The sequence below is a fragment of the Desarmillaria tabescens genome, assembly GCF_030435595.1.
Source record: "Desarmillaria tabescens strain CCBAS 213 chromosome Unknown EV420scaffold_1, whole genome shotgun sequence".
NCBI classification, from domain to species: domain Eukaryota; kingdom Fungi; phylum Basidiomycota; class Agaricomycetes; order Agaricales; family Physalacriaceae; genus Desarmillaria; species Desarmillaria tabescens.
The window spans coordinates 312,679-334,573 of NW_026848300.1; the positions used below are offsets into that span (position 1 = coordinate 312,679).

The following is a 21,895-nucleotide window of genomic DNA, read 5'->3' on the forward strand; positions in this document are numbered from 1 at the left end:
TCATTTTCTTCTGGATTTATAACGAAGAGGGCTTGGCGATCAGTCGGTGAATCGATGGCGTCATGTTCAAGCTGAAGTGGCTGTGGACGCGGAGCTCCTGTGACTACGTAGGTACTTAGCTCCTACTTGACTCAATTTTGGGGCATTCAGTTGCTAGACTCGAAGCTAGCATTTGGATTGGTTCGAGCATAATAGACTAAGGATTTTCAGCTGCCGAACGTGGGTGACTATTAACCCGTTCAAACTGTTCCTTCAATCGCGTTCCTTCGATCCGACCTTGACTCGGAAACACGTTTTACCGCAGGCCCTAATACCCGGCCTCGACGTCGACCAGTTGATGGCTTGCAAATTGTCAGCATCGCGAGATCTCTACGAAGACCGAGTAGTAACAGTATCTCCGTGCGCTCTCCGCCGTGCAAGAGCCGCCGGTCGACATTGGTTTTTACAAGACGCCCGACGTGCCAGGGTCAACTCGAGGAAAATCAAATATCATTGTGTTTCATTTTGCTGATCGTCACCTCGGAAGAGAATTCAGAAAACAAGAAAATATATTTTCCCCGTAAACCCAGTATGTAAAAGTAATTTAGCAGCAGCAGATTCCGCTCCCCACTGGCGCCCAACAGCAAGCTAGCACAGGTATTTCAAGGGGTCGCGCGTCGGTCGGAGGTAGTATAGACGTCACGAGCCGGTTCGGCTGGAGGGCAAGCCGGTTTCCCATTACGTCGAACATGCGGTCCCTTTGGCTCAGAATATCATTGCCCATCATCGCCATCAAGGTCGCGGATATTTACATGTCACAGTCCTTGCTCTCCTACGCCCGTGTCGTTCTTCAAGCATGGTCTTCCATCCTGCAGAAACCGACCCTTTCCACGAGCTCATGCAGCCGCCGCCCAACGAAACTCCTGCTCAGATGACAGCCAGGCTGAAACGCGAAGCTGATGCGCAGAGGGTCAGTGACATGATTGACGAAGACATCAAGCAGGCGAGAAGTCTGGCGAGGAAAGAGAAAAATATCATTAGGGTCCTGTTGCTGGGCCAGGCAGAGAGCGGTACGTCGTCGTAAAAAGGCTCCAGGGCCGCCAGTGCTAATTCCCGGTCCAATAGGCAAATCAACAACTCTGAAAAGTATTCTAATTTCGCTTTCGGCTCACCTCGTGCTGGCCGCTGACGACGTCGAACAGACTTTAGGATGCGCTATTCCCAGGCCGCCTGGGAGCGCGAGCGCTCAGGCTGGCGCGCTGTCGTTCAGCTCAACGTTGTGCGGTCAATAGTGACGATCCTCGGCGTTCTTGAGGCCGAAATGAGCGGCGACGTGCCATATGACATTGACGACGAGGACTCTCCCGACGACAGCTCCGAGATTACAAAGTTCGATTCCTCAGAAATTTTGCGATTTACGGACCGCCACCAGCTCCTTATGATCAAACTAGCGCCTTTGCGTGGTGTCGAGGCAGATCTAAAGCGTCAACTCGGTGCCGGCACGGACCCCATCCAGCCTTCCCTGCCCATGTCAGCTACTCCCTTCGAAGTACCGACTCGGAGGCCGGATGCGAAGCGGAGGACCTTGGGCGAGTTTGCGGTTCGGTCTTGGGGTGACGTGGTGGGGTGCAACGATTCAGCAAAGGGCTTCATGTCTATGGAGTCCGTCACTATGACCCTTGCTAGCTGCAGACACGAAATGAAAGCCCTCTGGACGGACAAGACCGTGCAAATGGCGCTGGAGAGGAGAAAGATGCGCTTGCCTGATTCTGCTGGATTGTGAGTTCCTTTTCAAACATTAACTTTCGAGAACTAGGCAGGCTTCGTGGAAGGCATTGAGAGGTCCTGCTTCTCCCTCGTTCCCATGCCCACATCTTGGTCCGAATCCACAATAAGAACCCAGTTCATTTGGTACATGTCTTTCATGTCGTCTTTGGAACGAAGATCGGGGTCGTAGAACCAAAGGAAGAAGCAGGACCTTTCAATGATCTTTACGAGAGATCTCTGGCTTCTCTAGTGTGTCCCATTTTTGCTCACTTCTTATTATCCCTGCAGCTTCCTGAATGAACTTGACCGGATAGCAACACGCGACTACCATGTAACAGACGACGACATTGTCCGAGCTCGCCTACGGACTGTTGGTATACAAGAATACCAGGTACGATTCAAGTCAGGTCCTATAGATGCACCCAGAACCGATGGTGCCTGGGAGTGGAGAATCTATGATGTCGGTGGATGTCGAACAACGGTGCGTTTCTTTTTCCGAACAAACGCTGCGTCGAAGGCGATGTGGCTGCCAGAATGGGCATGACTAGACTCTGTATGTTATGCGGAATGACCGGCACATCGATTTCCGTGATAACCTGTCCTTGAGAAGTTTTGGTTACACCAGAACATAGACGTGTTCTCCGCTGTATCCTGAACCACAAAATCATGCGTACCAGACTTTCCCGAGGCCTGTTGTTTCTCCTTTGAATGCCGATAGTCTCTGTTTGAAATAGTTGACGAATGCTAAATCGTTCACAGCGAGCTGCATGGCTACCCTTTTTCGAAAACACGAATGTTATAATATTCCTATGTCCTGTGTCCTGCTTCGACGAACGGCTGGAGGAAGATTACAGCGTCAATCGCCTTGAAGACTCGACGATCTTATGGAGATCAATATGCTCATCAAAGCTATTGGCAAAGACGCAGCTTATTCTTTTCATGAACAAATGCGACCTCCTCAAGCGAAAACTGAAGAGGGGTGTTCAAGTAAAGAAATATCTCCCCAGCTACGGCGATCGGCCAAACGATGTGACTAACGTTGTAAGATGTAGGAGTTTTTTGCGACTTCTAATATAGGCCGCGTTCTTAACTCCTTTGAATAGATCTCCGGGAGAAATTCAAGGACATGCAAAGGCAACTATCACCAGCGGCTAGGCATGCCTATATCTATCCCACCACAGTGACGGTACGTATACCTTGTTTTCTGGCCATTTCAGAGCTCTTAGAACGGTGTCATCAGGATACGGAAGCGACGGCCAAAACCCTAGAGTCTGGTATGCTTCGATTTCTCATGCTTGCCAGCTTGGCGCCTTCTAATGATAACTATCTCCCCAGTTCGTGACGGTGTTCTTCGCGAGAACCTCGTAACATCCCAGCTGTTATGATACCCCGGAAGCCTTTATCATTATTTTTCACGACCATCTGTACAGCGCTTTCACTGCAATCTTGCTTGTATATGCTGCCTCCCTGCGTTTTCTGTGTATTTTAAATGGTGTTTAATATTGGTGATAGATGTGTACGGTGTAAATTTACCCATAGAATACAAGATCTTGTTCGTATCGAACCGCGTCCACACCGTGGTTCAGCTGTAGCAAAAGGTGTGCTCTGGTGCTCTGGCGTGTAAACTTGACTAATAAGATGAGAAGGCACATTCAGCACCCGACAGATTCGCTGATTTCTGCCCTCGAGCTAGGCTTTTAATGGTCCAAAATTCACAGCGACGAGTCTAAACGTCAGCACCGTGTCCACTCCGGTATTTCACTGGTATAGATCATGAAAACGGCTCAAGCACACAAAGTACTAGAGGGTATATGCTCGCGTGTTCGCTCTCTAGACTCGGATCGTCCCGATGACAGCATGAAGTGCGGCTGCAGTGTTCATTTCCCTGCGCCGCGGTGCAGCCATCCTTTGGGCCCGGGTAGAAGACAGGCTCGGATCTTTGATAGCTGAAGCTTCTCAAGGCATACCCACACCGGTAGAACGAGTAACTTTCCTGGGTTCGACCTCATGGTGGAAATAGCGAGGTGTTTTACTCGTTTTTATGCTGTGCGCCCGTTCCAATCATCCCAGGGTGTCTCTAATGGATCCTAGCCGGATTCTTCTCGACCATTGTGCGTAACTTGTTTCATGAAAAGTAATGGTGATCATATGGTGGCGTTCTAGGGTCGTCACGCCACTAGAATGTTGATTCAATGGGTTCGATTTCCCAGGCTGTTACAATATCAATCAAGATGAAGAATACCATGACCATCCTGTTTCCGAGTCAGCATGACTTTCCTCGCACCCCAAGCTGCAGCCATCTGATCCTCCACGGAAGAACCACGCATGGCCCCCGCACGAATCTCACCTACTCCATCATTCTTGAGCTGAGCGAACTGGCTTGGTAGAAGTGACCCGTCCAGGGCAGCCGCTACAGAATACAGCGTGAAATACGCCTCTTTACCCTCCCTGAAGTGGGCCGTAATGATAAAGACCGAGAGGACCGCGAATAGGACCGTGGATGCCACGATAACGGGAAGTGACGAGGTGAAAACCGCTGTTTCTGCTGCCGTGCGTCCAGGCACATATGCAGATCCTAAATTCCCGGAGACGAATACCTTGCTAGCCGATTGGAGCAGGCGGGTGTACATGTCTGTAATCTCCTGGTCGGAGACGGGTGTGAATGTGAACGAGTCGAGGGAGGTATTGAATGCTTTGACTTGGTCGAGGCCGAAGAATAGTTGTGCTTCGAGCTCGGTGCCGAACCCGTCGAATGTGATTTTCGGGCCAGCACTGTCATGAAGGTCGGACAAAGCGAACGATAAAAGAAAAGCAGTCTGGGATGGATGCAGGTTCCCTTGATTATACCGCGGTATTCTGGGTTCGATCGACAGGTTTCCCAAGCCATCGTTCACCACTTCTCGCGTTTCGATTGTGGGGTTCGGAGAACAAGCCATAATTCCGACCTGGTAAACATCGGAATCAATAGCTAATGTAAAAGTGGGTTTATCGGTGAAGTCGAATTCGACCACGGGGGTGCTTTGTAAAGATGTATTCGTCGGATACGCTATGATCCAAACAGAGGCGCCATTGGATGCTGGATCATGACTCGTCGAATTCAAGACGTCGAATAGGTCAATTGGTATTATCCCAATTTCGTAGATGGCTAATTTTAGTCACATATGAGCACTACTTAAAGTTTGGTATAGGTTTAGTTGCAATAGAAACTCACAGATAGTATTCCAGGGCAGCTTGATATCGGTGGAGACAGCTGGCATGTTCACGTATACATCATCTGACAGAAAGCTAGTGTTGTTGGACGTCGTGTTCGAACTGATCTGGAGCGTCGAGGAGACATTGGTCTGTTGCCAGGCACAGGATGGGTTAAGAGCGACGACATCTGTAAGCCACCGTGCACTAGTCGTAGTAGGTAGGTTTTCCGGAATAGGAATGATATACGAGGTGCCGTTCGATGGGAGTCTGAACATGTATTGAGATCTTAAAGAGCTCTCAGCCCACGCAATAGCCGCAGCTTCTTGCGTGTTTCTGCGGACGTTTTCTGCAGGCATTTGGAAGGTAAATGCATCAATATCAGAGACGCTGGCTAAGGGTCAACAATCATCGATGTCAGTAAGCAGAACTAAAGCGACTCACTTCAAAGCGGAGTTTGCCGATACTGCACCAACGGAGAAGGCTAGAACTTGGCCATCCACAAGCATGGAATCGACCGACACTGAGTAAATGTTCTAGGAGTGATTTCAAACAGAGAAAAAATGTCACACACACGCGGAAGGAGCTAAAGAAGATGCAGCGAGAACTATAAAACTAGAAATGAAAGAGAGTGTGAAGTATGAAGAACAGTGCCGACGAGCGATGGCCATAAATGAGTTGAAAGTGCCGAAAGAGGGAGAAGAGATTGTGTTTATTGTAGACAATGGGACACCAGCTTGGTGCGCTGTCAAGACACGGAAAAATTCTTCGCTCTACAAATTTCAATAATTAGGAACTTCGAGAAATCAACTTTAAGGATGTAACAGCGTCACTGACGTGAAGGTCCTGGACCAAGGACTTCATCGGCCAAAGACCTATGGATACGACCAAGATGCTGATGGCGGTAATCCCAGATTTCACGTTCGCTGATGCGCGGATCAGTCTATTTCATCAAGGCATTCAAGATAAAATCCACCCAAGGAGTAAGACGAGAGATCGACAATGCCTTCGCCCGTAACGGGAGCAATGTGGTTATGAACTGAGTAGCAAAAAGCGAGATACCCGATTGCCACGACCGGAAGAACAAGGGCTTTAACGACATCTAGTGCAGAACGCAAACCCGATATCCTCCTTTTTTCAGCCGGCGGTAAAGGAAGAAAGGAGTGATTGAGATGTTGACGCGACGATGATGGAGACGGTGAGCTGGATTTGGGGATGGTAAAAGAGTGTGGGCTTTGGTCGTACTTTTCAACGGCCATGTAGACTTGCGGGTGAGCCATGGTGGATGTTGGGGATAAAGTTCGAAGCTTATTCAGGTGTTAGGGATCATCAATTTGGAGATTTTGGCACAGATGCTTTCATGGATTAACTTGGGAGGCGGAAGTAGGGAAGCAACAGACGTTGCAATCGATATCGATCTGGTGTTCACCCTATGTGCCAGGCTCAAGTCTAATCCTATAAAGGATTGTCAGTCGCGGGAGAAGCCCAGAGAAGTGTTGTAGATCTTTACCAAAATGAAATGATTTTCCATATCCATCACATCTACATTAACCTCGACCTCTGGTCGACACAAAAAATGTTAGAGATCAAAGTTCACAGGCTTGTCAGTATGGGGTGCTCGTCGCAGAATAGGGACGCGGAATCTTGTTTCCTTTCACGATGACTAAATTCGCCTTTGGATGGCTTGCTGCCTTCGTACTTGCAGTGTACGCTGCCGACCCTTGTAAGTTTTCTGAACCAGGTCGAATGGATAAGAACCCTAATAAAATCGGTCAGCATGGGTATCGTTGAACGTAACGGTCGCCACTACAATGTCGGATCTCGACTATATGTATAGTCAAGTTCCTCTTCTTTTCGGAACTCTCCAGCAATCTATGGACTTGACGATAAACCTTTCTGGAGACCTCTTGTCCGCGTGGTCAGACGACTGCGTATTTTGTCAAGGAGAAGAATTGTTCGATAAGACCTTGTCTTCAACAATCAAGGTTAGGCCAATCTCTTTTTCTGGATAAATGTATTGATATGGGCGCGTTTAAGTCGAATGGTACCGCCTGGCCTGGAAGTCAGCCAAAGTTCAATGGAGAATACTACTCAGATGTCGTTAGTTTTGGTGGAGTCATTACCGCCCAAAACATGGACTTTGGTGCGTACCTCGTAGTATTTTTTTTGCCGCGCGCACCCGCCAACTCATGATGCTGCAGTCTTGGTGGAAGAAATGTCAATGAATTTCTCTGCACGTATCAATAACGGGCATCTAGGATTATTTGTGAACAGCACGGCGCCAAGATCTCAGCGGCTGTTGACCAAGCTGTGGGACGACGGTAGCCTTCTGAACCCAGTTGTTGGCTTGCGACTCGATCCTATCAAGCCAAGGCTGACTATCGGAGCTCTGGATCCCGAGGACTATGCCGGAGAAATCAATTGGGTCGAAATGGAGACACCAACAGCTGATTTCACCAATGCCATCAAGATCGACGGAGTGAAAGGATTCAATGGATCGTTCCTTCCCTTTGGCGGCGACCTAATAGCATCTCTGAGTACTTGTGAGTGTATAATGCATACAGTGAAGTGAATCTAACGCACGTTGAAGTCTCGAGGAACATTGCCGTACCTCCCAACAATCCCTACGCGTTAGACGATGGATATGTGGGGCCCGTCGACCTCATTAATCTATATCCAGACGGAGGATTCAGCTTCCTTTGCAACGGCACCGAATTGCCATACGTCTATCTCACCGTGACCATCAACGGCGTGGATTATCAAGTCGATTCTCAAGACAACATGCTCCATAAAACGACGATGGCAGCAGCCCCCGGCTTCTGTAACGTTGCACTGAAAAATACGACAGCAGATACGAAGCCGGATGTGGTTCTGGGTCAGCCGTTCCTACGAAGCGTATATCTGTAAGAAGGCAAAATCAGAGTCTGTCTGAAGAAAATGTTGAAGAGCTTTTAGTGCATACCGTTTCCCAACTGACGATTGTCCTGGATATTACGGATTCACATTTCCATCCGGTGCCAATAGAACCCAAGAACAGATTAATCAGGTGCCAACTTCTACGCCTACGCTTAGTAGCCAATGTCTGGCGTTGACTGCTCCTACGTCGACACCGACGCCATCGACGATGTCAAAATCGGTCAAATCGTTGTTGCAAACAGGGTCGTACGAGGTCTTTGGAAACAGTGGAGAGGGCCAGGTAGCGTTAACAGGTGCTGATGATTTACCGAAGACCACAAGAAACAAATTGGGTAGTACGCCAAGCAGATGTAGTTATTCAAGTTCCAGCATTTTCTTCGTATGTTTTTGATTTCGTATGCCGTTTTCCATGTAAGGTTATCACCGAGAGTCACGATGAAATTTGTATAAACTGTATAAATACTTGCCTGCTGTTTGAGAGATCGCGATTCGGAGAACCCGCGGATGTACGGGTTCAAGGAGGAAACCTCCACAAATACTCTGACACAGCCTCACGCACACCCCTGTTGTCATGGTTACTCCGTTTGTATTCAGTTCAATATAGAAAGGGCGTTTCTCCCGGTGGTGGGCGTAACGATCTAGTATGATTATCAACAAAACAGAGAGAGTAAGGTATAGTGATGTCGACGACAGAATTTGTTCCGCGCTGGATGTTTTCAAGAATCTGCATGATTGACCATCATAACTCTCCGGATGTCTTCAACCAACTCCCTAGCTTCATCTCTTTCTCGCAAAGTAATCACCAGGCTCTCTTCCAACGTCCTCACCCTCTCACGCAACACACAATTCGGTTGACAGCCATCCACCACCAGAATTTTTGCTGCACGACTGGCGACACTTCCCGTTTCATTCTTTGAAGTCATATTCTTAGGCACGACCTTTGCTGCATCGGAAATCTTCAATTTCTTCTCCAACTCCAATAGATGGTCTGAACGAGGAGCATAGTTCAGTATAGCCTGAAAAGTATGGTCGAAGTCGGTTATTGGTGAGGTAGAACCTGAAGTCGAAGTCGAGTTCGAGGAGCCGGAATTAATGACACGTAAAAGGGGTGGAGAGGATGATCTTGCGACGACTGGAGATGCGGGCAGTGTCACATCGAGTAAACGCTCCTCCAAGGCGGAAACCGTACTGGGACACAAGCTACCATGTTCCGACGCATCATCGTCATCAAGAGCACTATCGCCTACTGGAGACTCGGTAAGCCGACGAGGACTAATATGTTCATCGATCCCGGCCGATGCTTGTTCTCCTGGTCTAAAAGGAGACGTATCGGATGGCGAAGACTCAGGTGTATCGGCAGGAACGTTCAGGGCAGACATATCTCCCAATCGAACAGGAACAGGTGATTCGACTTGAAGTCTCGGATAAGACCTGCGTTCTTGGCCAGCTAAAGGCATTCCTATATCGAAGGGCAGCTCGAATAGTCCCTTCACAACAGCTCCCCAGTTCTTGAGGAACCAGATCATCATGGGCGTTCCAGCTTCAGTTCCAAAGATCCAGTCTCCGAAGGCGTTTGCGATATTTTCATCTACTCCAGGCTGCTCCTGAACAACCTGGCTTAAGAAAGCCAGTAGATAGATGAACAGAGAGAGATTGGCAGATGGCAATAGGCGAAGTAATAATTGTACTGTCCTCAGTCGAAGGTCTTGAAACTGTGTATGGTGCGTCCCGGTACAGAACTGACGAAGGGTGTGCATGATGCCCTCAGGGTATATCACAGGCTCAGGTAGGCGCGAGAGGAAGGTTGTCAAGAGAGCATAGACATCGCCTTCGGACTCCTTGAAAAGAGACGTCGTGCAGCCGAAATGAGGCGGAGAGTCAAAGGTTTCGACGAGGTGCGCAACACGAGCAGACGAAGAACCTGCAACAATCGGTTGAGACTTGATGCCTTTATACAGTCATGTCAGATGTGGGTAAACGGCGCTGAGAAGTTGTATGTCGCTAAGCTCACCACGGTAGAGCTCCTCCACACAGGAATATACAACGATTGGCAGTTCATGCTCAAGACCACCTAGGATGGCTGCTGTAGACGCATACATAGACACCTGGCGAAGCGGAACTCCAAAGATATCTAAGCGATTTCCCTCAGTCTATTAAGAAAACAGAAAATTGTATAGGGAACCCACTCATTGACATATCCAAAGAGCTCTGCCGTGACCCTCTTCCGTTTCGCCGCTCCATCAGTTCTCGCTCGTGCAAGGCGAGCAAATCGTCCATTTCGAGATGCCAGGTCACATTCACGATATCACGGCCCAATACATCGTGGAGATAGTTCATCACAAGGGTAGGGCTGGGCTTGACCAGATTTCGTGGCTTGGTTTTGAGCTGCTCGCAATATGAGGTCGATATTGAAGTTGGGATTGAGACTGGGGGCGACGAATTATGCGGCGTCCTATTTTGTGGTTGAAGTACAGTGGGATATTGTCGAGACTGAGGCCGCGGTAGGCGCGAAGGAGACACAGTTCGTTGACATGCTTGCCCTGAAGGCTGAGGAATGCGAGAGCTGGGGCCACCACGTCCACCGCCGTATGCACGCGGTCCTCTTCCTGTCGGGTCAATACTTGGTAACGATGTTGAGCGATTTCGAGATTGGAATTGTGTGGGAGGCTGTAGAAAACTTGAAGATGAAGATCCGGCCGTGCTGAACTGGTTAGAGGCGCGTCTTGGACGCGGGCTACGAGGAGTTAGAGTAGTATATGGATCAGAATCATCGGCAGTCTTCTTGAAAAACATTCCTGAACAACTTAGTAAAGGCGATAGCAAACGATGGAGATGAGGAGGTGGTGGTACAAGTTGAAGAGATAAAATTATGTAACCTATGGGTCCATGTGGGACCAAGCTTCCGTTCCGATCAAGTTCCGATGCGAACTAAACTGAACCAAATTTTCTAGCAGTGTCCAGCTACACAGGCACCAGGTGAAAGAAGCGGTAATTTGAAAAAGAGTTGCTAGTAGACCCCCCTGGAATTCCAATATCATCTTACTATAAACGTGACGAATAAAGCTCCGCATAACTGTTGTGCTTATGCATCTGGGAAATAGCGGGCACTGAGCTGGAGAGCAGAGGCTCACATCCAGGGTAATATGTAGATCGAGTGTACGCCACAGTCGACCCGGAGCGGTATGTGAGTGTATCACAGACCGCAGCGATACAATGATTTTAAAATGTCGTCTTTGATGAACTGGTCTGAACATAGATTCATTCGGATCCCCTTCTTTGAAATAGAAACGTGAATACGGGAATCATCAAGGAGGCCAATGAATCTGATATGATTTAACTTAATGTGAGCACGATTTTAAGGGGCGGCGTGATTTCGAACGTACTTTCTGGCAACCTGTTCGGTAGGCACAGATTGGTACAATTCGGTATTCGTACCGGCGCTGCGAAGCAAAGAATATTTTCAGGCGTCTCCAGAGGACATAGTAGTCTAGTGGTGGAACCGTCATTGTCGTGGATCGTGGACCCGGGCCGGGATGGCACTTTCGCACGGTTCTCTTTTACACTTCAACCACGACCAGCAACAGACTACTTCTATCAAACTATTCATGCGGGTATCTGTACGGCACGAATACCTTGACGTCTTTTTAATACCTCAAAAAATATGTATATCATGTTCTACTGAATTCTAGGCCGGTCACCTAATGATGCGAATTCTCGGTACTTGTTACTGATTCTTGGACAGACTTGGCCGAACTTGGTTCATACTGATATCTAGAACCAGGGCCCGTTTGGGCAGACAGGGAGAAGGGAACTCAAACTTTTTCCCAACATAGATTACGAAGACAAAAGTCCTGCGTGTTGGACACGTCCGATCTATTAGCACGACAGGCGGCCTGTGGAGCATTGTATACGTGTACCGGCTTCGCTGAAACGCGATTGGGCACCGTCCGCCGTGTACGTGAGCGATGGTATGTGCATTGAATTCGTACTCGCTGCCTATAGTCGGCTCCCGTCGACAGAACACGACTTGAAGCTTCAAGCTTCAAGAGGCATAAACTGCCGGCGAAACGCAGGCTCCATCCGGCGATCATTCGTCTATGCTTGTTTTTCCTTTCGTCACGGTGTTCTCTCGGTACCATCGTGTATCCATATACCTGACTTTGGGTACAATTATCCGGCAACTGGGTCCAAACGAATTGTACACTTGTTTGGCAGTGCTGGTCGGCCTTTTTTGAAGCGTTTCGCTCTTTATTCTTACTACGGCTACATTTAATGTTCTCCATGACCGCCTTCTAAATGCCGTGAGTCTCTAAGCTTGGGGGGAGATACTGGGGTAGATCTTATGACTGTTGCGCCACACCTTGAATAGGGCCCAGGATTCCTAAGTTCTTTGGTTTTTGAATCATAATTCTTCCTTGGCGAGTTCCCGCACTATCTCTATATCCTACTTCGTCTCCATTGCGGTCTTGTTGCGGTCGGATTTATTGCCGGCGCTATTATTATCTCTGAAAAAGCTGATATTTCACTCAATTTCCAAGCGCAGCGACGCCTCACTTCAAATTCGTCGTGCAGAGGCACCAGTTCCTGGTAACGATTTTGACTTTGCTGTCATTCGGGCTCATGGGGAAAGCAAGATAGGTTCGGCAGATTTTTGAAATCGCGATCGACCATCAGAGCCTCTTTTTATTTTGTACTAGGCGCGAAGCTTGATAAAACATCTAAGAAGAAAACAGGCCGGATCTTGTAACCTGTGCTTTGGGGCTTCTATCAAGGCGAAACAGTGTGGTTATACGCCACATAGGCTGGTCGGTATCCTGTCTGTAAGCCATTACTTCATCTACAGCCAGCATGAGTTGAATTAGGACTACCGACGGAAAATGCGGTAGGGCTCAACATATACTGCACGGAAGCCGCCCGAGAAACTGAACAGGGAATTCGCTTTCTATGTCGGCGTTATAGCAGACAGGACAGCTTTGCCTGCCGGTGCTAGAATATCTTAGCTTGCATCTGATCCTCACGTATATGATATTCCAGTACTAGGGCTGGCAGGGGGCAGGCGCCGCCCACCACTACCAGGAAGAATAGGCCCCGGGCCAGGATCACTAACATCGGTAGAGAACAGAAGTTTTTTTTTATCTGATTTGGACTCCCAAGTTACAAAACGCGTTTACCTTGAGCCGCGAAGGTTCCTATCGGATATCGGAGAGAAGGTATCTGAGTCAACAAGCTTGTGCTAGTGGCGCTTCAAGTTGGAAACAAAGGGGCAAGGAAGACAAACGGCATGTTGGAGCGCGACCCAGGTTACGGGTGGAAATTGGCCTTTTCGGTGAAGCTTGGTCCGAGTACATCATCTTCGTCTGTGCGGGCTACCAACTTTGACTTCCGAAGCGAAAACTGCTGTCATTGGTCTCTCCGAAAAGCATTTAATAGGAAGAAAATTATTGATCAAGGATGGTGCGCACTCCAACTTTCCGCCGGCCTTGATTCTGGGTGCTGCGGCCTACTACCGGAAGACTTTGTTTGTTCCATGAAAACAGTAGTTGTAGGCTGAAGCAATATACTCCTTGTCATTTAACGACAGTAAAGGATGATATAAAGTCCTTATTAAATCAAATATGTAAAGATAAAGTCCGTAAAATAAAAAAGAGAGCCTTCACACCAATAAACAGATACAGTCTAAGGCCCAGAGGCGGCCCAGAAATCGAAGTTCTGGTTGTCCTCCCCATTACAAGGAGCAGTAAACATAGCATCCGTTCCTTTAGCTCCGATCTGCACGCAAAGTCCGCTGGGAACAGAAGTTATGTTGCACCCAAAAGCCACATTTCCGTGGAGCTGGGATATGTTGGTGCTGCAACTGTCACAAAGGACGTTCCACTTCTACGTCCTAATTAGTGAAGAGACGAGATGAGTGAGGTAACTCAAGATAAGCACAGTAAACGTACTGGTCATTGTCACTAGCGTCGACGTTGTCCAAAGTAAGAGTACCATCGGGGCGAACGGCAACTGCCAAATTGGGGTTCGTAATATCCCTGAGCAGAAGATCATAGAATTTTGCTGAGAAAAGGAAACAGAATGAACACACTTGATAGTGTAGCTGACTGCAGGCTGTCCGTTCTGTTGGAACAGAAAATCGGCAGTACTGAGGGAGCCAGTAGGGGCAGTCACATCCGCACCAACGGTGTGAGCAGAAACGCCCCATTCACGAGCGCTATTGGTGACGGACAGACCAACGCCCTCGAAGTTGGGGCTACACATCATGGAGGTCGTCTGTCGGGTATTCAGTTGCATGGGAACAGCAGCGACGAGGCCAACAGCGGAAAAATGCATAGATGAAGAGGGCAGATGAGGAAGGCATGATAGAAATAAAGAACAAAGAGGCGATAGTGAAAATGATCAGTTTTCAAGAAGGAAGATGATCAAAAGGGAGAGTTACGAAAGTGAATGAGTATGTAGAGAGTCATGTACAGAGGTATTTATACGAGAAGTAGAGCCAAGTCGAATACTGACAGGACAGTTTCAAGATTTGACAAGAGTCACGTTCGTGTTTGAAGTTACATAGCAGCGCGTAGAGATCATACTGGGTCCGAGGTATTGAAATTGGCACCAAGAGAAGCGATTCAGAATGGCGGTGTACAAGATCGGGGAGGGAGGAGGGTCCTAGTGCCAAGGCAGTGCCCAAGTGCTAAATTTCAAGGTAGGGCGCCTTGAAGCCTCTATCGTGAAGTTTCAGAGTCAAGTAGGAAATAACTACGGCAAGTGCTATGCTCCTTTCAAACCAAGAGGAAGACATAACGTAGCGACTACTGAATGGCAGATGTATGAGCTAGAGAAATGGAATGGAGACGAGATGGCGTGGCTAACCTTGGCGACGAGTTTCGATGACTCGCCAATGGAAGGTGAAGTTGATGAGAAAGCGTCAGCCCTTCAGCATGACATACGAAAGGAGTCGAATCCCGACACATCGCCATAGTCCTGAAGGTTTGCTGTGGGGGTACTGCATTAGCGTCGCGTTAATATAATTGCCTCTGGAAACTGATATTATTCCATCCTTCCTCAAAACGACTGTGACTTCGTCAAAGTCATCTTGGAGGCCAATATTGATTTTACCATCGTCGAGGGAAATGGGGAGATAAGAAGTCATCCCTGGCAACGGCCAGCAGCAGGAGACCTTGGCCGTCGCTCTCGCCGTCGGTTGGATGCGGAAAGTGCGGTTCCGGCCCGTATTTGCCGGTTTCTTCCTATGACGTATGCTTACGTGGCCGGGATTGACTCTGATTTCATTCAACCTATCTTATCTGACAATTTCTTGATACAACTCTCCTCCGCCAATCGTACCACTTGCTATCAGTACGCGATGACAACGGCAGACCTTGAAACCGTCTCTCCGCCAGTTCAGGCATGGCGACCAGAAGACACAGAAAAACCGACCCCCGAACGACCGTCTATTGCTGGCATTTTCCGACCTGATATCATGGCTGTTATTGAACAGAGAATTGCCGAGTTGGATGCAGATTTAAGAGCTCTTAGTCTGGATATTCATGGTGAGTGGTATATCCTTTGTATTTTCAGTTGTGATGAGGCTGAAATACAAGGGCAGAGCACCCTGAAATAGGGTACGAAGAAAGGTCTGGGCTATTTCGGCTTGTAGCTACGGAAACAATCCTGACTGAGACTTCATCTTTCCAAGACGAACACACGATGTTCTTACTGATTTCATGGACAAACAAGGATTCGAAGTAGAGCGACACTACCTTCTACCTAGTCAGACAGCGTGGAAAGCCACTTACAAACATGGACGCGGCGGAAGAATCATTGGCGTCAACTCAGAGGTCCGTGGAGCATGATGTTCATCAATTTTATATTTAAAGTCCTTTATCCGTCAGATGGACGCGTTAAAGGGCATCGGACACGGTTGCGGTCACAATCTCATCGCCATTGTTGGAGTCGCCGTCGCGTGCGCTATGAAGGCCGCCTTTGAAAAGTTCAATATATCCGGTGCAATTGAGCTACTGGGTACCCCTGGTACCTTTTCATGAATCTGATCTTCGACTAGTATATTGAAATCAATGTCTCAGCCGAGGAAGGTGGTGACGGAAAAGTTCACCTGCTGAAGCAGGGCGCGTACAAAAATATGGCTGCGTGTTTAATGTGTGTTTCATTGCTTCACTTTGCTTATTCATTGGCTAACAGCGATAGGTGCCATCCTGCTCCTGGTCCAAAAGGCTCCGTTAGTCTCAGTAGCTGTCTTGCACTACACCGCATACAAGTCCAGTATTTCGGTCACACGTATGGGCTCAAATGATCCGTTGTCTATCTCTGAACTGTCTACGTATCTAGAGCCCATGCTGCTCTTTCTCCCTGGGAAGGCATCAACGCGTTGGACGCAGCAGTATTGGGATATAACAACATATCTGCTCTTCGGCAGCAATTGAAACCAACTCATCGCGTTCATGGGATATTCCACGAAGGAAAAGATTGGCAAACAAACGGTGCGTATTTCATCAGCTAGTCGGACTGCTAGTGCTGAGTTAGTTACAGTTATTCCTGACTTTGCGGAGTTTGTGTACGTCAAATATTTCTGTCAGTCAAGTGGTATCTCCATCAACATGTGCAACGTAGCTGTTATGTCCGAGCTCCAACACGCGCCGAGGTGCAGACCACCTTGAAGCGCGTGTTACCCTGCTTCGAGTTCGTCCCTCATACCTATAAATACGATATGGACTGATTGTCTTGCGTAGAGGTGCTGCTATGGCTAGCGGATGCACAATCAAGATCGAAGACTACGGTGCAACACACGACCTAAGGCAGAACAAAGCTCTCGGTAAGAAACCTGTTTCTTCTGCAATATTCGTGGTCAATAGTGACGGTTTTACGCAGGGGACGAAGTTGCCAATATTGTACGTAGCAGATACGGGTCAATTGATTATGAGTGGGGCATTAAAAGCGCGTCAACAGATTTTGTGAGTATGCAGTATTGCCTCGTCAACTGAGTGTTCATGTTTTTTTCTCAGGGGAACGTAAGCTACGGTAGGGGTTTTAACTTTTCCGTGCCAGCAGCAGTATAATTGAGTATCCTTAGAGCTACCATCCTTGCACCCCGGTTTCGGTAAGGAGACTATCCTGCAACAAAGATCTATCGCCTGATTCGTCTTTTACCTTAGCGATTCCTACAGAGGAAAACGGCGGAAATCATACACCAGGATTCACCAGAGCTGCGGCAACAATTGAGGCGCATTATGCTTGTCTGGATGTTTCCAAGGCATTGGCCGCCACAGGCGTGCGCGTGGTTATCGATGACAGATTTTTCAAACGGGTGAGTTTGAACTTGAGAGTATTCGCATTTTCATACGGTGTGATGTACAGGTCCGAAATGCATTCGAGGAGGATAAGATCATTCGGGATATGATCGTGTAGCAAACACGTGTATCTTTCACACGTCAATGATATCCCCATTCCTGTCAACTGAAAACCACACTTTTCCTTCCTTACAGTGGCAGTTCGTGGGAGCTGCGCTTCTGTCATTCCTGCGAAAGTGTTATCGAGTAATGACGTTGTAGTTGATATTCGAACTTTGTGTGTCAGTAAGTCAGGAACATCGATTGCGCAAATCCCGGTAGCATAACGCAAACGTTGTCGGCACTTATTACAAGCTCTCTGAGCGGGTAGGTACTTCAAGTCGGGTATATGAGCTCCTTCTCCATGCCAAACCATGATTCCAAAAATGTGTCTTGGGGAAGACGTCGAGATATGATTCTGGAGTTCTGCCGAAAGCTGCCTTCTCATATTTCGATGAGCTCTTCGTCACTGTCAACGGAATAAGAATGGCACTCAGAAAAACGTCACCGACTTACAGGTCAATGACAAGGTCAAGGCCGTCATCGATGAAGACTTTCAACTGGTCCAAATAAAACCTTCGGTCCTCATCACCGAAGAGTAGCTCATCCTCCTCCGGAAATAGCCTCTCGCAATCGATGTGAAGGGATTTCAACGATCCCATTCCATTCCCATAACGGCTTTGGACGAATTCTAGCACCTCCTTCAAATCACAATGATCCCGACTGTTTGAGCCACTGAAGTACAGCCTCTCGAGCTTGGGCAAAATGTGCGGATCTTTCTGTAAAGCCAGCAAGAGCGAACTCTGCGAGGTGGAACCTGTTTCGTTTACGAATGTTATGTCCGTAACATCGGTCATGGCTGTACGGAGCATAGTCAACAGATCGTCAGATGCCATGTCGATAGTGATTCGCAAGCTTTTCAGGCGACAACCAGAACGACCGACAAATCGAGACACCTTGTCCCAACCTCTAACTGCAGCCTCGTTCACACCTAAAAGTGACACCTCGTCCATTTCGCTAGATTCGTCTATGTGTAAAGACGTAAGAGAAGGCAGTGTCAGATATGGAAGGAATTCGAAATCCCATGTCTGTAACGTCTTTATCGCGTTGTTTGTTACCGGTATTGGGGTGTCTCCCTGAGGGTCTATGTGGACACATTCCATTAAAAAGGTCTCCAGATGTACAGCCACGCGACAGATGTGTAGCAGCTGCTCCAGGGATAGGTCGGTTGTGCACAAATATGTCATCTGGGACCAAGGGAGACACATTGGAAAGAATGGACGGATGGAGACTGAACGTAACATGGGAGCGTCAGCGAAGATAGTGATTGGATGCTGGTCAGGTTCATGAGCGTCCAGGGATGAAATGTTGATATGGAGTGTTTCCAAAAGTGAAGGCTGGACGGTCAAATCAGAGAACAGACCTACAACTTCGTTAAAATGGTTGTATGAGGACATCCCGAATTTAACGTCTTTCCAGGCAGTGGAGTGAGCAGCGAGCTCGGTAATGATTCCCTTCATAGGCATTTCCAACAACGAAATGTCCCGCTCTAGCCACATTCCGAATGACAACGGCGATCCTTCAGAACGCTTAAGCACTGTTTGTAACAGTGCTTCGGGGTCTTTGATGCTGGGCAGCGGCGATGCAATAAAAAAAGAAGACCACAAAGAGTTCAACGAGATAGCGATTTCCCTCCACTGGCGACAGATATGGCTCAGAAGCCATGGTCCATCTCTGACCACGGCTACATTGTAGAATGTACTGTCGGTCAAGTACCAGTGGAAAATTTCTGACAGCAGTTCGGGTGGGAGGCGATGGATGGGGGGAGGTTTCAGCAACATAGAGGTCCTGTAGATTGAATTTTCATCTTTCAAACGGTAGACTCATGCATCTGTCCTTACCTCGATAATCCGAGACAGTGCACTTGGTTGGAGTTGAACTTTTTTTTTGAGTTCAAGTTACACCGGCAATCGCCGACGGAGGTTCTCACCTTGACACCTGTTGAAATGGACGTCCTAGTATATTTCGGACCAGATTTGCTTGTCTCTGGGGGACACCATTTCTACCCTTCGTTCCCTTCTTGTTCTCTTCTCGTTCCCAATTATTGAAACCGTTCAGCTACTTTCCTATCAGGTTCTCAAGTCTCAGGCTGAATCACGCTCTAATGCAATGTACGACAAGGACGGTGCACAACCAAGACATCCAAGCAGAGCTCGAAGATAAAACGGCTCCTCTCCGACTCCCACGATGACCTACCACAAATCGCCTCGGATGCTCCTGTAGCTGTCGCAACTTGACATGCAAAATTTGACTAGTACATAAACGGTCAAGACGAGTTGGCTAAGAAGGTCAGGCCAGGCCAAGCCCGGCTAAGATCAGTCCATTGTGACATGGTGGGGGTATGTCTATCATTACCAGTATTCTCGACATTCACTCTATGTACAGCTCAACTCGCAGCGCCTTCCTGTGCTCAATGATGACTGAAGACGCTCTTGAGGAGGTACTGAAGGAAGTGGACATAGCGAAGGAGTGGGTTTTGGATACGGATTGTTTTCTTGAAGATAGCGTGGCTGTTGGTACTACACATATGAGGACTAATTTTGTTATCCCCGCTGAATACGTTAATATTATTATCACTTCGTACTAAAAACCAGGGTTCATGCTTGTGATTTCGAAAGCCAGGCCCGTCTCAAACCAAGCCCAAGCCCTAAAAGCCAGGCCAAGCCGAGCCTTGTACATCACCAGTCTCAGCCATGACCCACTTCTTGCGCCTTGCTCGTGGTGATAATTCGATATTGAGCAACAACGGTAAAGAGATAGAGGCCAACTTGAAACCAGGAGCCATCTTCTATGAAAACAAGATGTTCCTTCCAGTGGCAATCCAGTGGAGTGAGCCAAAAGACAAAAGAAATCCTTAACCCTTTGTCGATACTTATTACAAGCTCTCTGAGCGGGTAGTTACTTCAAGTTTGGTATACGTATCCCTTCTCATGCCAAGCCATGATTCCAAAAATGTGTCTTGTGGAACTTGTGGAAGACGTCGGGTTACGATTCTGGAGTAATCATCTTTCTTTCCAAACTGCATTCTCATATTTCGATGAGCTCTTCGTCACTGTCAACAGAATAAGAATGGCACTGAGAAAAACGTCACCAACTTACAGGTCAATCACAAGGTCAAGGCCTTCATCGACGAAGACTTTCAGCTGGTCCAAATAAAACCTTCGGTCCTCACCGCTAAAGTGCACTAGTCCGTTCTCCTCCTTCTCCTCCGGATACAATACCTCACAATCGATGTGAAGGGATTTCAATGGTCCCATTCCATTCCCATAACGGCTTTGGACGAACTCCAGTATATCTTCCAAACCACAAAGATCACGACTGTTTGAGCCATCGAAGTACAGAACCTCAAGCTTGGGCATAAGCAGCGGATCTTTCTGTAAAGCTGGCAAGATGGTACACAGTGACACGCAACCTGCGTCATTTATGACTGTCATGTCCGTAACATCAGTCATCGCGGTACGGAGCATGGCGAATAGACTGTCGGTCGGTTCGCCGACGCTGATTCGCAGCCATTTCAGGACACACCCGGAGCGACCGACGAAGCGGGGCACCTTGTCCCAATCTACAAATGACACCTGGTTCTCGTGTATGAAAACCATGTCCTCGCTCAGATCGTTCTCTATGCGTAAATAGATAAGGGAGGGTAGTGTCAGATACGGAAGGAATTCGGTATCGCAGAGCCTCAACGTCTTTATAGCGTTGTTTGTTACCGGTATTGGGGAGTTCTCCTGAGGGTCCGCATAGCTATCTGACATCAAAAACAGTGTCTCTAGATGTATAGCTACACGGAGAGTATCGAGCAGCTGCTCTAAGGATAGCTTGGATGTGCACAGATACGTTATCTGAGGCCAAGGCAAGCTGATTGGCAAGAATGGATCCATGATGACCGAATGAAGCATGGGGGAGTTGGCGAAAGTAGTAGCGATTGAATGTTGGTCGGGTTCACTGGCATCCGAGTCCGAGTCCTCGCTGGTATCTTCGCTAGTGTCCTCCGGTGATGTTTCGGAAATACTGATACGAAGTTTCTCCAACAATGGAAGCTGTAACGGGGTGGGCAAACTGGAGAGTACACCCATAACTTCGATATAATACCCGTGCGAGGGCAACTCAAGCTCAATGTCTTTCCAAGTAGTGGAATGAGCAGCGAGCAGGGCGAGGATTCTCGGGATAGGCATCTCCATCGACGAAAGAGCTGATAGCCACATTTCAAATGACAGCGGTGACTGTCCAGAGCGCCTCAGCACCGTTTGTAACAATGCATCAGGGCCCTTGGTGCCGAGTAGCTTCGATCTTATAATAAAAGAAGACCACAAAGAGGTCAACGTGGTGGCAATTTCCCTCCAGTAACGACAGACATGGGTCAGAAGCCATGGGCCAGCTTTGACCACATCTACGTCGTAGAATGCGTAGAATGTACCGTTATAGTTGACAACACCATTGGACGAGAGCGAGTGCCAATGGAAAATCTCTGACAGCAGTTCGACAGGGAGGCGATGGATGGGGGGAAGTTTCAGTGGCATGTAGGACCTGAAGATTGGTATTTTTATATTTCAAGTAGATGCATGTATTGACCCTTACCTCGATAATCCGGGACAGTGCACTTGCTTGGAGTCGAACTTTTTAAGTGCAAGTCAGGCCGGCAATTGCCG

At 48.1% G+C, this 21,895-nt stretch overlaps 9 protein-coding genes across 9 annotated transcripts; 4 read left to right on the forward strand and 5 right to left on the reverse strand.

The window, feature by feature from the left end:
* Window positions 1-555: 555 nt before the first annotated feature.
* EV420DRAFT_1492511 (heterotrimeric G protein alpha subunit) lies at window positions 556-3,388 on the forward strand. Its single transcript, XM_060470745.1, has 8 exons — window positions 556-1,049; window positions 1,105-1,125; window positions 1,182-1,758; window positions 2,035-2,227; window positions 2,506-2,794; window positions 2,850-2,932; window positions 2,987-3,222; window positions 3,280-3,388. The coding sequence occupies exons 1-7, from the start codon at window positions 836-838 to the stop codon at window positions 3,086-3,088; spliced, it is 1,479 nt and encodes a 492-aa protein (XP_060338899.1). The 5' UTR covers window positions 556-835; the 3' UTR covers window positions 3,089-3,222; window positions 3,280-3,388.
* A 797-nt stretch (window positions 3,389-4,185) lies between these two features.
* On the forward strand, window positions 4,186-4,383 carry EV420DRAFT_1247483 (uncharacterized protein; the record flags this gene model as incomplete). The annotated part of the gene is made up of 1 exon (XM_060466701.1): window positions 4,186-4,383. A coding segment is annotated over one exon (198 nt), but the record flags the coding sequence as incomplete, so codon positions are not given.
* A 406-nt stretch (window positions 4,384-4,789) lies between these two features.
* EV420DRAFT_8760 (uncharacterized protein) lies at window positions 4,790-6,508 on the reverse strand. The gene is made up of 7 exons (XM_060483836.1): window positions 6,446-6,508; window positions 5,912-6,390; window positions 5,773-5,861; window positions 5,510-5,708; window positions 5,380-5,458; window positions 4,958-5,325; window positions 4,790-4,914 (listed from the first exon to the last, which is right to left on the reverse strand). The coding sequence occupies exons 2-7, from the start codon at window positions 6,213-6,215 to the stop codon at window positions 4,898-4,900; spliced, it is 1,056 nt and encodes a 351-aa protein (XP_060338901.1). The 5' UTR covers window positions 6,216-6,390; window positions 6,446-6,508; the 3' UTR covers window positions 4,790-4,897.
* Window positions 6,509-6,594: 86 nt separating this feature from the next.
* Window positions 6,595-8,205, forward strand: EV420DRAFT_1633539 (aspartic peptidase domain-containing protein; the record flags this gene model as incomplete). Its single annotated transcript, XM_060476195.1, has 7 exons — window positions 6,595-6,658; window positions 6,712-6,920; window positions 6,973-7,078; window positions 7,137-7,478; window positions 7,526-7,838; window positions 7,891-8,131; window positions 8,188-8,205. 7 exons carry the CDS (start codon window positions 6,595-6,597, stop codon window positions 8,203-8,205), a joined length of 1,293 nt encoding a protein of 430 aa, XP_060338902.1.
* Window positions 8,206-8,482: 277 nt separating this feature from the next.
* EV420DRAFT_1492550 (uncharacterized protein) lies at window positions 8,483-10,698 on the reverse strand. Its single transcript, XM_060470746.1, has 3 exons — window positions 10,038-10,698; window positions 9,863-9,982; window positions 8,483-9,799 (listed from the first exon to the last, which is right to left on the reverse strand). The coding sequence occupies exons 1-3, from the start codon at window positions 10,642-10,644 to the stop codon at window positions 8,568-8,570; spliced, it is 1,959 nt and encodes a 652-aa protein (XP_060338903.1). The 5' UTR covers window positions 10,645-10,698; the 3' UTR covers window positions 8,483-8,567.
* A 2,829-nt stretch (window positions 10,699-13,527) lies between these two features.
* On the reverse strand, window positions 13,528-14,178 carry EV420DRAFT_1472400 (uncharacterized protein; the record flags this gene model as incomplete). The annotated part of the gene is made up of 3 exons (XM_060469048.1): window positions 13,528-13,705; window positions 13,794-13,880; window positions 13,934-14,178. The coding sequence occupies 3 exons, from the start codon at window positions 14,176-14,178 to the stop codon at window positions 13,528-13,530; spliced, it is 510 nt and encodes a 169-aa protein (XP_060338904.1).
* A 1,027-nt stretch (window positions 14,179-15,205) lies between these two features.
* EV420DRAFT_1257741 (uncharacterized protein) lies at window positions 15,206-17,265 on the forward strand (the record flags this gene model as incomplete). The annotated part of the gene is made up of 14 exons (XM_060466855.1): window positions 15,206-15,392; window positions 15,449-15,476; window positions 15,539-15,680; window positions 15,735-15,873; window positions 15,927-15,999; window positions 16,048-16,137; window positions 16,189-16,340; window positions 16,390-16,414; window positions 16,471-16,539; window positions 16,590-16,672; window positions 16,729-16,832; window positions 16,933-16,957; window positions 17,013-17,164; window positions 17,215-17,265. The coding sequence occupies 14 exons, from the start codon at window positions 15,206-15,208 to the stop codon at window positions 17,263-17,265; spliced, it is 1,320 nt and encodes a 439-aa protein (XP_060338905.1).
* On the reverse strand, window positions 17,223-19,307 carry EV420DRAFT_9041 (uncharacterized protein). The gene is made up of 2 exons (XM_060483939.1): window positions 17,703-19,307; window positions 17,223-17,655 (listed from the first exon to the last, which is right to left on the reverse strand). The coding sequence occupies exons 1-2, from the start codon at window positions 19,025-19,027 to the stop codon at window positions 17,631-17,633; spliced, it is 1,350 nt and encodes a 449-aa protein (XP_060338906.1). The 5' UTR covers window positions 19,028-19,307; the 3' UTR covers window positions 17,223-17,630.
* Window positions 19,308-20,053: 746 nt separating this feature from the next.
* EV420DRAFT_9039 (uncharacterized protein) lies at window positions 20,054-21,882 on the reverse strand. Its single transcript, XM_060483937.1, has 3 exons — window positions 21,825-21,882; window positions 20,346-21,773; window positions 20,054-20,298 (listed from the first exon to the last, which is right to left on the reverse strand). Exons 2-3 carry the CDS (start codon window positions 21,764-21,766, stop codon window positions 20,274-20,276), a joined length of 1,446 nt encoding a protein of 481 aa, XP_060338907.1. The 5' UTR covers window positions 21,767-21,773; window positions 21,825-21,882; the 3' UTR covers window positions 20,054-20,273.
* Between the last annotated feature and the right edge of the window lie 13 nt (window positions 21,883-21,895).

Excerpts from the sequence above, each read along its gene's own strand:
- EV420DRAFT_9039 (XM_060483937.1), bottom strand. The coding sequence starts at position 21,766 with ATGCCACTGAAACTTCCCCCCATCCATCGCCTCCCTGTCGAACTGCTG. Across the intron at positions 20,299-20,345 it reads CTTGACCTTGTGATTGACCT|TGACGAAGAGCTCATCGAAA; the intron begins GTAAGTTGGTGA and ends TTCTGTTGACAG.
- EV420DRAFT_9041 (XM_060483939.1), bottom strand. The coding sequence starts at position 19,027 with ATGTTGCTGAAACCTCCCCCCATCCATCGCCTCCCACCCGAACTGCTG. Across the intron at positions 17,656-17,702 it reads CTTGACCTTGTCATTGACCT|TGACGAAGAGCTCATCGAAA; the intron begins GTAAGTCGGTGA and ends TTCCGTTGACAG.
- EV420DRAFT_1492511 (XM_060470745.1), top strand. The coding sequence starts at position 836 with ATGGTCTTCCATCCTGCAGAAACCGACCCTTTCCACGAGCTCATGCAG. Across the intron at positions 1,050-1,104 it reads GCTGGGCCAGGCAGAGAGCG|GCAAATCAACAACTCTGAAA; the intron begins GTACGTCGTCGT and ends CCGGTCCAATAG. Across the intron at positions 2,228-2,505 it reads TCGGTGGATGTCGAACAACG|CGAGCTGCATGGCTACCCTT; the intron begins GTGCGTTTCTTT and ends AATCGTTCACAG.
- EV420DRAFT_8760 (XM_060483836.1), bottom strand. The coding sequence starts at position 6,215 with ATGGCTCACCCGCAAGTCTACATGGCCGTTGAAAAGTACGACCAAAGC. Across the intron at positions 5,709-5,772 it reads CCTTGGTCCAGGACCTTCAC|AGCGAAGAATTTTTCCGTGT; the intron begins GTCAGTGACGCT and ends TGAAATTTGTAG. Across the intron at positions 5,459-5,509 it reads TTCTTTAGCTCCTTCCGCGT|TGTCGGTCGATTCCATGCTT; the intron begins GTGTGTGACATT and ends ACATTTACTCAG.
- EV420DRAFT_1492550 (XM_060470746.1), bottom strand. The coding sequence starts at position 10,644 with ATGTTTTTCAAGAAGACTGCCGATGATTCTGATCCATATACTACTCTA. Across the intron at positions 9,983-10,037 it reads CTCTTTGGATATGTCAATGA|ATATCTTTGGAGTTCCGCTT; the intron begins GTGGGTTCCCTA and ends GAAATCGCTTAG. Across the intron at positions 9,800-9,862 it reads TGTGGAGGAGCTCTACCGTG|GCATCAAGTCTCAACCGATT; the intron begins GTGAGCTTAGCG and ends GACTGTATAAAG.